The sequence below is a fragment of the Euwallacea fornicatus genome, chromosome 8 (assembly GCF_040115645.1).
Source record: "Euwallacea fornicatus isolate EFF26 chromosome 8, ASM4011564v1, whole genome shotgun sequence".
Taxonomy (NCBI): domain Eukaryota; kingdom Metazoa; phylum Arthropoda; class Insecta; order Coleoptera; family Curculionidae; genus Euwallacea; species Euwallacea fornicatus.
The window spans coordinates 936,550-949,466 of NC_089548.1; the positions used below are offsets into that span (position 1 = coordinate 936,550).

Below are 12,917 nucleotides of genomic sequence, written 5' to 3' on the forward strand. Positions count from 1 at the left end.
CCCTGAATACGCTGTTAAATTGGCTTCATCCCAAAATGGAGTTTCAACGAATATAAAACATTAAGAGATTATAATTTGGAATGAAGCTCGACTCAAACTAATATTTATATTTTCCAAATAACTGGGACTTAAAATGCTTAAAATCTCGAGAACGCTGCCAATTAATCAAGTTATACCATTTTGTAATTAACTGACATTTAATACAGAGCTAGCGAGAAGCTTTAAACTTTTATAAGCTTTCCGTCTTCTTATGGTAATCTTGAGAAAGTCGCTGGAGGAGGTTTTCGGGAACTGCACAACTTCTGCGATTTCTCTTTTAAATGAGGCTGACTAATTTAAATGAACCGAGAGTTGGCAAAAACATGTAAGGTAAAGTTGAACGACATTGGTGTACGAAGAAGCGTCTTAAAATGTTTTAGAAACAAGCAGCCTCAAGAATTCACTTTGGCCCATTGAGTTGATATATACGTTGTTACTTAAGACGGCTCACTTCTGAGGAAGTAACTTTATTGAAAAGACGTAATTGATACGCTTTTTCTCAGGAAATAGTTCCCTTCTAGAATGAAAATCTGGAAGAAAATAAGGTTTTTAAAGTCAATTTTTAATCTCTGTATGTCAAAGTAAGTCCCCATTTAACAAGCCCCGTATATGGAGAAGCGGAAAATTATTAATCCTTATTAAATTTCCAGCCGATGAACTTATGAAACCGGATCTTTATATACGATTGATCGAGCTTCCCCAAAAGATTTTGGGGCTGAGATGGATTATCGGGTGCTTAGGTCTGTGTTTTATTTTTTAATAAATGCAGCAACTCCCCCAACGTTTATTTCCTTAAAAGCCTTTTGAATATTTATCTAGGCCGACTAATTTTCCCGTATTTCTCAAGCTCAGTTAGTTACGATCTAGCCTGAGATGCAAAATAAGTAGCATTTAATTTGACTTGAACTATCGATTAGAGAGTTTCAGAAACGTGTGCGTGTTGTAGCGCGATTTTACTTCTATCATAATGCTGGAAATTTGCCTCATTTTGCAAGAGAACTAATTCAAAAAGTCCACAAAAAGCCCGGCAATAAATTTAAATTTGCTAGAGTTCCACATTCTTCCTGGCAAACACGGCAAGCAACCGACGCGATGCTCGGACTGCAATATATGTTCGAAGTTTAATAAAGTCCCCGGTACACGTGATGCCGCATAATTTAGTCATCAGGAGTATTTAATGAAAGAATTAGAATTTATGGATGTTAGACAAGTGTACTTTGGAGAGAGGTAGAGGGGCTTGTATTAGGCCAAAATCATTACCTAAGTGAGATAGCGAGAGCAATAACGTGCATTGAGAACAACACTCCGGTGAAAATTGATCTTCATGCACGATGTTTTACATTCCGAAAAATAGGAAAAACAGAGTGTAAATCCCTTTATGCCCCAAGAGCCACTTTAGACAAGCGTGAAAATGCCATGGATTTTTATGCTTTTCTAGTAGTATTTTTTGGTTTGCAAGTACTATACTCATAGCGTAACTAATCGCAACGCCACAGGACAATACAGAATCGACAATGCAGCAAAATTCTCCGGTGTATTATTTCTAAAATTTGATTCGTGGAAATGATGACGATGAATAAAAAATAAAGCGACATATTAAAATTCATAAAGCAAACTCTTTCCAAGCATTTCATTTGTTAAAATGTATAAAAAGTCCGTCCGCAGAAGGAATGAGCGTTCACATAGAAGTGAAAGTTGATGCGGGACAACCTGGGGACACATGTTTTTATTTATTGGCTTCATCAGGTGTGTGCGCGAATCTATAAAGCAGGAACACATGCAAAATGTTGCGCAATTCTGAAGAAAAACGCATATTAACATTTTTGAACTTTTAAAGGTACACGATGCGAATTAAGCTGCTCGCAAAAATTTTCCATATAGCATATTTTTGGGTCATTCTAGACGGTTCTTGGTTTGAAAACTTCCTCGCCGATTTTAACGATCTGAAGAGGTTCGAAAAGTCCATTGCCTCTACAAGAACGAACACTTATGGACGATCTCTGGGGGTTTGTTTTGCGAATTATCGATTATTCAACACTTAGTACGACTAAAATACATTAAAAAAGATTTTTTATTTTTTATTTGTTGTTTTTAAATATTTTTACATATGAACTAAATCAATTGTGTCCGAAAGGCCTTTTCTGGCGGAATCCACAACGTGGTCCGGTTCACATTAAAAAAGTCTTTTCGATGTCATACGAAACGCATACGTGAGCCTGAATGATGATGCGCAGGAGTCATAGAAGGAACAATAGGGAGAACTAGCAGGCCTTAGTTCAGTCTGTTGTAGATAGAAGAGTCCAACGTTTCTCTACACGTCGAAAACGTAAATAGCAACTATGCAGAAAGAATAGAGTATTCAAGAGGAAACAACGATGTTGGGCCACCTGGCCAATCATGTTTTACTTATTGGCTTCGTTAAGCATATTTGCGTAGAAAGTGGGTTCATACAGATCTTGCCGCGCAAGTCTGAGAACGTACGCACATGCGCGTTTAAATTATTTAGTTGTTGCTACATTTATCTTCAAGTTTGTAATTTTTCGCGTTTATTCAGAAGTAGCATAAACATCTACAAAATAACGTAGATAATTGAAGAAATTTAAGAAAAAATAAGAACTCGGTTTGATATTTGAGTCATGATCAAATCACGAAATAAATGGATGAAAATCTTTTCCATTTTTGGACAAAAAGGGTTCGTCTTAGTCATGGAAACATTATTGTTCAGAGCGATTCAAATTTTTTTCCTCCAAATTTTGCTATTTACAAGATGAATACCAACATTACGATCGTTATTGAATATTACCCCAAGTGGGGAGGAGGAAAGTATTTTTTTTTAGATATTTACCCAAGCGACACATTAGTGTGACAAGAAGAGGAGTGCCAATGACGGTTGAGACAAACTGGAAATCGCCGGAAATTTTTATTAAAACGTAAGATTTTCAAGAAACCATGATCCTGGCGTGCAAAATTAAAAAATAAAAAAGTCAAAAACACCACAAAGGCCAAGTAATCCAAACCAAGTTCGATTCCGTGCTAGAAGACGTTGCGACATACGGCGACTGCAGTGACTTCTAATACACACACTCTGGGCAATTTTAAATTTATTCGTCATTTAAAAGTTTTTTTAGTACCATTATGTCAACGGAAACTTAATAATTTCCGTTGGTATAATGAATAACGTAATAAATCTTTTCTTAAGAAAATCTCAATAACATAAAATAAAATTACTACTTTGTATTTTAGTCGTAAAAGAGAATATATCGAAACCGTGCCTGCCAGTCAAAACGACCATACAAAATCGCATTTCCTTGAATGGGGTCGATTTCAAGCAGCGATAAAATATTCCAAGAGAATATGCGGAGGTAAAAGAAACCATATTCCGAATTGGGGTTTTATAAGCCGAAAACTTAACCGAGGAAATTGGTAGTACACTAAAGTGTAAATATTTCAACTTTAGGACGATGCCTCTTGCGAAATTATGGCTAAATTTTTGAAACAGGCCAGAAGCGTAACTTTACCAAGCCTGTTTGTATGTAAATGGACAATGCTAGGTCTCAGTTAGACTTATAGAGTAATTGTTAATATGCACATCAAAAGACAAACATTTGAAATGCATCCCTAAAATAGGAATTACCTGGAAAATCAACCTTCTGGAAATTCAAACATGTTCGAAATATTTTCCGGTAGAACGCCCTTTTCAAGTGCAATTCCTCTACACATTTTCGGTTGGTTTGCTGGCTGGAACACGTGATATACGGATATTTTCCAGCTGGATCTAAAAGCCGAATGCGAAAAGAGGAAAAATATGCGCACACATTGAGTAAGTACCGTTCCTAAAGATGGAAATAAAAAAACTTATCTCGCTCTTATACGAAGGAGAAGAAATGTTTGAATGTAGTTAAGAGATGAAGTATGTTGCTAAGTTAAAACTAGCTGGAAAATTAGGGATAGAGTTAAATTTTTTATTCAAATATAGCAGAGAGCAATGCAGAGTTTAATATTTCCGCATAGGAATCTGAATTTACTTTAATCCTAACAAGTATCTCATCTGTTCTTGCTAGCACTTCCACTCGGCAAAAAAGATAAGCACTTTCGCTTTAAGTACTATCATATAGAAACCAGTGTACGATATAAAGGACCCATCAAACGACCGAGAAAATTTAACTGAGATTTCAGTGATAAAAATCACTAATGGAGTTGGGTATTCATGGGATTTTACCAAAAAAAGAAATAAAAGTAAAATCGTACATGGCACCCTAATAGACTCGTCTACCATAATCTATAATCAAATAAATGGAAATTGTGTGTTCGAAAACATCAGCTGACGATGAGAGCCATTCCACAACTGTCCTTAAAACGACGCGAAGAATTTTTTTTAATAGTCTATGGCGCTTACGGTGTCAGCCACGAGAGTCGCGCAGGTAGCGTAATGTGCGTATCGCCTGTTAGTCTGGTTGTTTTAGACGGTCCATTAGGTATCAACAGTGTTAGTCCGGTCAGATTGGAAGCTTTATTATATTCAGTGGTCAAAAACGACTTATATTTCTGTCCTCAGATTTACTATACATGTTCCACTGTGACGAATTTTGAGAGCATTCTTAAATACATAAGCAGTTTACTAATTATGACTTTAGGGTTTGGAATTTCGTTGAGATACGGACCTACTATTACATGTGTCAAAAGTACATGCGACCTTTCAGAAAGTTTGCAATGATTTTGCTTAAAGCAACATTATTTGAAAAGGACAATGTAAGATAGAAGGTTCTCGTCAATGCTCAGATGTCTGTAATGAGGTTCCCCGTGGTTTGTTTTCCTCTGGCTTTAATAGTTTTCCATTTATTTAAATCGAATTTGCGAACAATGTAGAGCAAAAGTTTATATTGAAACTCTATATTTACTCTTGCAAATGGGATTTGTTCTATGTTTACTTTCCTGAAGGCCGAACTAAAGGTCCATCAAACTTTTTGCACCATAAAGCAATAGTTTTTGCCGATAGAATATAAATTACTCTATTTGCAATTGACTATGCTAGAAATATATTTTTGCTTCTGTTAATCGCACCCACAATATCTAACAAACATAAAAAATACACCTTCATAAGATAAGAAGCTTAGTTCTTTAATATTACACTAAGTTTTCATATACTCTAAATCTACTCTTGCTAAGAAGTTGGCTTAGCTAGAAGCAAATTGAAATTTCTAGAATATCCCGAATTTTTTCATTTTGCTAATATTCAAGCTACCGCAGGTCCACTTTTCTTTATTTTCCCTAACAATTTAAAAACAGTTTTCCAAGATGTAATTAAATTTACGTTCTTGCAAAGTGGGTCGTATACGCCCCAGAATAAACTCTAAAACGATTGTGAAAAGAGGGTCGAAATTGGAGTAATAAATCGCCGTTTCTTAACACTCAATCATATTTAAGCTCTTAAAAACAAAACGATATTTGCACAGGGTGGCCTTTTATTGGATTTCGGAGAGATGAAAAAACGATGATGAATAGAAGTATGAAAGAAGATGATGGCGTGGAAATCAAGTGAAGGAAAGAGAATACATGTGTCGAAAATCACCTTATCCGAAAATGACCTGTAAAACGACACTTCTGAAATAATAAAAGAGTTCCAAACTTAAAACGGGCGTACCTTCACATCGACAAGCAAGTGAATGAGGTTGTAACGCCGAATATGAGAAGTCCTCTAAAGAGGAGGGATAATCTCTCAGATGCCGATCGAGCTGAGAGGTATTGATTGCGATAAAAAGAAAAGAGATTTCGAAAATCGTCTAAAACTACCACTTAAATTATCGTGATGCCATTCAGACAGTTTTTTCGGAGAATGGTCTACTCAAGAGAGCGATATCCTTTCTAGGAGAACTCCCCCATCGAATTTTCCTTTTGAGGCATTCTAATTAATTCTAATGTGCTTTTCCACTACTCTTAGAATTTCTTTATCCTTTCTTTTCTTACTCCTTGAATATGACTCTTTGAAGGAGTAATTCATTATGACCTCTTTAACTTCAACGTTTAGTTCCTCCTTAAGAAGTAGTTATTTTTTTTACATGGAGCTCGTTTTTCCGCTTTCTTCAGAAAAAAAACCTTGAACTCAAATACTTTCTATAATCAAACGATATTGAATTCTGCAGTCACATAAGATACATCATGCATCGTTTGTTTGCCGATGTGATCATTTATATGCGGAGAAAGCCCTTTCAAGTGTTCCGGGTATTTTCTCTGAGAAATTGCGCTTTTACTTCTGAATTTCTTCTAGAATTGAAGATGTAATCATAGAATTGTTGAGAAGTAAAAAAAGGGTTTTCGGAAGCAATTCACTATGAAAAGCAAATGTGATTTTTTTGCGGAAACTTCTAAAAACGTAAAATCGTCAAGAAAATCTTCAATGTTAAACTCTAAAAATTGAAAAAAACCTCTAATTGGTCTATTTCAATTCTCATTTGCGACAGTTGTTCGTATCAACCTATCAATCACAGCTATGTTAACTGCTTTGTTCTGTATACCCATCATTTTCTGACATATGTTCTTAAATAAAGACAGAAAATATAACGACCAATTCTACCGTATTAAGAGTCTACGTGACAATTTAGGGTAGTGGAATCCCTATCATAGTTCTTGTTCTGCCTAATCTCATTAATAAACAAAGACTACTATGAGATACGGGATAGGTGACGCTGAATATAATTTGAATACGTCGGCAGAGTGGTAGTAAATGAAAGTTTTGGCAGTAAAGGCAGCAATTTTGTTACAGTGGTCATAAATTCGTCTCAAGGTATACGGGAATCTTCAAAATTGTTGAAGTAAGTTAAGTCCGATTGGAATACCTAGATAAGTACTTCTATTCAAATGCATACTAGAATTCGAGTAACGACGTACGTGATACGTGTACCATCCATAGCGTAAGGGTTGAAATATATGACATGAATTTAAATCTCTTCCTTCGGAATTTGAACTTTGCCGATTTTGCTATTTGCCCCCAATACTTTTCTTCCATTCGACGCCTTTCTTTATACTCGCATTCATTCCAGTTCTAAGACGCATCGAAACCTGTATCATACAGGATGTCCCAGAAAAAAATACGGACAAAAAGATACTACAATTTTAAGTGAAAAAAGACCGATTTAATTAAATTTTTCTCGGGTTCCGGAATATTTCGTTTTCGAGTTAATGGTCTGAAAATAGTAACGGATCATTTTGAAACGCTTTACAGCATGTATCTCAAATTCGGTATAATCACCTACCTTGGATATTAGCCTGTCTATCATTTTCTGGGCCACTCTCTATTATGTATTCGAATGCCATGTTGAGTCGTCTGACTTTACTACCTTATTCTGCACGTAGAATTGTGACAAAATCGGAGTTACTATAGTAGATTCGCAGCTTATTTTTCTCGTGCCAACCACCAAAAATATTACTTATTGTCGTGCACATCGCAAGCGTATCGCCAACCAAGTAAATCCATTCACAACAATCTAAAGGAAGTTCATTAATGTAAGTTGGAGTATGTAATTAAGTTGATAATAAATTTTCAGGGTTTACCCAAATAGCCCCATTAAACGGAGGTAGAAGGATTAAACCATGGGTTTAGAGTTATCGCAGCGAACGGGTGCAATAGCTTCTTTTAAGAAAGATCTATTGGTAAAAGTATCGTGAAGTGAGAGGAGTTATAAAACTCTTGTCCTAAATCGATCTGTATAAACTTGTAATTACTGTTAATGTTAATATTGTTGGAACTTGTAGAACTCTTTATCCAAATGGGTAAATTTCCTTTGTAGAAAAATTGAAAATTCTTCTTATACTTCTTATTTGCATAGTGAAAAATAGTTCTTTCAGGAAAAATTTCCTAACGTTCATGTTTATCATGAAGAGTTAAAGGAATTATGCTACCAACACTTTCCTGGGTGCCATTTTGAACGCTTATAATTTTATATTTATTATTGAAACTATTTTACTTTGGGCAGGATACTTTACCTGCTTCAATTTTGGCCATAGTATGAAATTTTTTAAAGACGAAAAACATCTTTTTAGCTAATATTCCGAAAACAGTGCAACAACTGGGAGTCTCCTCCACCTCCATTAACACAAGGCTACCGGGGGGGGCACCAATATGGATCACTATCAGTCCTGGCACGTACAACGATGCTTTCTATGTCAACAATGCCAGGCTGCTTTATAGGCAATCTAATATTGTTGGGGTTAAGAGCCAAACTAGGGGCGCCCCCATCACACAGGTGAATGTTCTTATATATTAATCTGTTGTAAATATCTAATAAATCGGAAAATTTCTATTTTAGATCCTGCATAAAATCGATGAAGTGTTGATTCCTACCAGATCTTCTAGCAGCTCGGCCATGCAGATCTTTAACCCAAATGCTTGGGAATTTTTGGAAAGCTACGAGTCTCTTATACAGGGTTCTCATAGAGTTAGGTAAAAACAAGTTTGTTTCGAGATATTAGAGTTCATACAAAGCAACGTGTATATTTAAGGGATTTTCGCCAAAAGGTGAAACATTTGAGGAAAGAAAATATATTCAGAACCGAAGGGGGGCATACATTTTTCATTCCTGTTGATGAAGGGTTCGCGGTGAGGCAATATTTGCACATGATTAAAGATTGGTGGTAACGAACCGATAATTTTGTAGAATAATAGGGCCACTTTAATTGACGATTACATAGTAGATGGCCACGTTATTCCTAATGCGGTGCTCTTCACTACGCCCACCAAAAAGGATTCACCTTTCCAGACCCTGGCAAACAGGGATAATGTTATTCGAGTGGTCATCTCGTTTACACAAGAGCAGAGGGAAAATACCATTATAAGTAAGTACATGCAATAGCCATTTTTGCTTTTAACGATGAGTACAATCGTGGTATAGGACTTTTATTATTGATATGATGGTAAATAATTACATAAAACGTTTATTTGATTTGTGTTATAGGCTTGCGTGCCTGTAAAAATAAAATTATATTAATGGATAGTTATGATTAAAAAAAACTGATTTTCAATTAAGTTATCACAATTATAGTGTGAGCTGAGATTAAACGCACATTGTATGAAGATTGTAGTTCTGCAAGATGTTCTGGGTCACAACTTCAAGAAGTAACCTATTTTAATTAGTAAATATTTTTTTATTATAATTTGGTGAAATTAATTTAAAAAATTTGATAGAAAACAGTATTTCTAGGTAAACAAATATCATGCATGCACATTGGCCCACCAACGAAAGAGTTCGCAAAATTCCTCTCACGATTGCAAATAACTAAAATTAAAAATTTATACCTTTGGGGAGGTTTCCCGTTTTTTTCTGGGTCGATAGCCGCATGCGATATAATGGGCATTGAAGCTCGCTAACACTGGGATAATCTGCTTGGTATGGAGGCTACATGATCCTTGTCTATACCAAATCAGTCTGACACAGATAAAAAGCTCTCAGGATTTGCAATTAGCTAGATGGAAAACAATAGTTTTTCCTGAAATCTATTGTGCTTTCTCCATGCTCCACAATTCGTACTAATTCCAATAAACATTAACGAAAATAGATAGTTACCATTTATTTATACTATAAATTATATATAAAGGGATCTTGAAGATTTTATTTCTTTACTGTTTTATAATAACAAATATTGACAATAAAATTTAAAGCAACTTTTGTCAGTCCTGGAAACCGCAGGTTTATAATAAATGACTAGAATGTTTCCATAATAATTTAATAACACCAATTCTAACAATTGCTAAAATATTATTAACAAATATCGCTATATAAAATCTTCCGTTACGCCCCCTATAAAAATGTTATCTCTCAATTTATGTTGTGATGGAGTTCATAGAAACTGCTTTAAACTTTAGAAAGGACTTTCAAACAATGTTCTCCATAGGGTGTCCATAAATGGCTAAATTAAGGTGATATTTGCATACTTAAATGAAGTATCGCAAACGCTTCATTTTTTAGATACAGGGTGTTAAAGTTTTACATTTTTTTTTTTATGTTGTTTCAGAATCGTTTCAGTTTTCGAGTTATTAACTTAAAATATCGCACAAGCACGCATTAGTGGTTAAAATCCATACAACCAAATTTGAATAACTGTTGTAAATATTTACAGGCTAGTTTATTTTCTGGGGTAAGGTGACCTTTTTCCATCACGAACATTTGGTTATGCGGCAGTGCGTGAAGCTTATCCTCGCACTTACAGGAGTGAAGTCGAACTAAAAATGGGTTTATGTGGTAAAATTCAAAACTCGGAAGGTTTTTAATCTGTATGGAAATTTCGTGATTATTTCGCTTCAAGTTCCCTTTCGCAGTTTTCTACTGTTTTCAAAACATCGACGTTTGAAATATGGCCCTTTTCGGGCTTTCGACAGTCGTAGCTGAAGATATAAGTTATGGAACATATGTCTTATACATTGTGTTTTAAATTTTTCAATCCCAATGGGAATACCTAATTTATCATGTATCAAAGACTTGACACTTTTGACATGTGTAAAGTACTTGACGACTTTTTGACATGTGTCATATGTTTAGCAACTTTTTAATCAAAGTTTGTCATTTGCCTTGAAAAACTAAGATTGAAATGTTAAAGCCTTTGTAGGAGACCCCACTCAGACGTTATGTCTGCCGTAAGAGCAAAAATAGAGTTTTTTGCCTGTGCAAATGTTATTTGTCAATACAGCAGACGCTCGATAACGTAAATATGGGATAACTAAAACTTGCGCTAATGTAAACACATACTTCGTTCTATAGCATCAAACGGAACACGCGATAATGTAAACAATGTATACGCTCGATGACGTAAACAACTTTTTGCGACGGTGAATCGCCGATTTATGTTGGGGATTCACCTTTGCAAGAAAGTACGACAAACCTGGCAAACCAAGCCAGTCGTAGATGGTGTTTAGAACACGTTTATACATACGTTATAACAACCAATACATTGCATGCGTTAATACATTTTTACGATCATGGCATCCATGTCGTATAAAAGAAAATGTTTAAAATTAAGTGAGAAAGTGAAAATTATAGAAGAAGTTTCATTAGGCGCTGGAGTAACACAATTAGCAAAAAAATATGGTGTATCAAAAGCAACAATTTGCAAAATTAAGCGCATGAAAAGACAACTTTTACAAAGAACGTGCAATACATTTGGAGGACCGGGAAATAGAAGAACTTTAAAAAATGCAAAGGCACCCAAAATGGAAAATTCTCTGTATAAGTGGTTTTTACAACAGCGGGAAAATCATGTTCCAATTAGTGGCGAAATACTTAAAGAGAGAGCTAAATTGTTAAATCAAAAACTGAAAGAAACTGAAAATTTCGTTGCTAGTGATGGCTGGCTGCAACGATTCAAAGGAAGATATGGAATTCGACTGTTATCTATATCTGGTGAAAAATTATCAGCACAACCACAATTAGTACAACCATTTAAAGAAAAATTGATAAAAATCATTAAAGAGTTAGATTTAAGAATGGAACAAATTTACAACGCAGATGAAAGTGGTCTTTATTGGAAAATGTTACCAGAGAAAACTTACGCTGCATCATATGAAAAATCTGCTCCGGGTATAAAAACAGAAAAACAACGAATAACGTTTTTGGCCTGTACTAATGCTAATGGTTCACACAAGATAAAACCATTGGTAATAGGAAAAGCACAAAATCCACGATCATTTAAAAATTTTAAAGTTCCTGTTGATTATGACTGTTCAAAAACCGCCTGGATGACTAGCGGTATATTCCTGAAATGGTTTCATAAGCGCTTTGTTCCTCAGGTATAACAATAAACAAACACAAATGATCTGTGCATAATTTAAAGATGTTTTTCAATTTGTAGGTAAAAAATTTCCTAAAAGAACAGAAGCTTCCAATAAAAGCGTTATTACTATTGGATAATGCACCATGTCATCCTCCAGAACAACAACTGAGGAGCAGAGATGGGTCAATTTTTGTTATGTACATGCCTCCTAACGTAACATCAATAATTCAACCAATGGACCAGAATATAATAAGACTAACAAAACTGTACTATCGAAAGTTTTTACTTTCATCTGTTTTGTCTAAGAATCCTCAAAACATATCTGATGCTTTAAAAAAAGTAACATTAAGAGAAGCTGTCACAGATTTACATATGGCCTGGAGTGAACTTAATCAGGAAACTATTGCAAAATGTTGGAATAAGCTGTTTAGTACCAATGATGAAGATAATGAAGAAGAGAATGTTCCCTTAAGTGTAATTAGAGAACGTTTGCTATCCAGCGTTGACTCTATTGTCAATAGTGCATCATTGGATGTTGTTAATTTATTGAAAGTAGTGAATCCTAACACTGTTTGTACCTCAGCTGATATTAATATTTGGAACGAGGACAAACTAACGAATGATGCTACTAAAGATGAGAACAGTGAGAATGATGAAGACGATTCCATTGAAGCAAAAAGTTTGGTGACTGATGCCCAAGCTGTACATATATTTAATGAAGCTTTAGATTGGGCTGAAAGAAAAGAAGTGTCATACGCGGATATTTTAGTTCTTCGTAAATTACGGGCTCAGGCATTGGAAGATAATGCTAATCGCAAATTTACGCAGACTAAAATTGCTGATTATTTTTCTTCTAATTAATAACTACTTATTACTACAATAAAAGAATATTTGTTAATTTTTTATAGGTATGTTAGTATTAAACGTTTCTTTCAATAAATCTTTGAATTTTTAAATTACGTTCGCTAATGGAAACATTTCGATAATGTGAACCACACTTGGTTTTAATTAGTTCACATTATCGAACGTCTGCTGTATTTTCAAAAACAACGGTGAAAGTTAGAATTAAGCATTCATTTAAAATGAAATTAAAAATTTACGAGGAATCTTAAAATTCAACA

At 34.8% G+C, this 12,917-nt stretch overlaps 3 protein-coding genes across 6 annotated transcripts in view; all 3 read left to right on the forward strand.

The window, feature by feature from the left end:
• The window catches only part of Fas1 (fasciclin 1), a 146,849-nt gene that overhangs the window by 99,651 nt on the left and 34,281 nt on the right, over window positions 1-12,917 (forward strand). For all 4 annotated transcript variants that reach the window (XM_066285164.1, XM_066285165.1, XM_066285163.1 and 1 more), the window contains exons 3-6: window positions 8,077-8,279; window positions 8,343-8,476; window positions 8,536-8,632; window positions 8,691-8,868. In XM_066285164.1, coding sequence (XP_066141261.1) covers window positions 8,077-8,279; window positions 8,343-8,476; window positions 8,536-8,632; window positions 8,691-8,868 — 612 coding nt within the window. The remainder of the gene's footprint in view (window positions 1-8,076; window positions 8,280-8,342; window positions 8,477-8,535; window positions 8,633-8,690; window positions 8,869-12,917) is intronic.
• LOC136340826 (acyl-CoA Delta-9 desaturase-like) overlaps window positions 1-12,917 on the forward strand; it is a 147,327-nt gene that overhangs the window by 72,755 nt on the left and 61,655 nt on the right. The window lies entirely within an intron of this gene.
• Window positions 10,728-12,701, forward strand: LOC136340819 (jerky protein homolog-like). Its single transcript, XM_066285184.1, has 2 exons — window positions 10,728-11,812; window positions 11,875-12,701. Exons 1-2 carry the CDS (start codon window positions 11,006-11,008, stop codon window positions 12,655-12,657), a joined length of 1,590 nt encoding a protein of 529 aa, XP_066141281.1. The 5' UTR covers window positions 10,728-11,005; the 3' UTR covers window positions 12,658-12,701.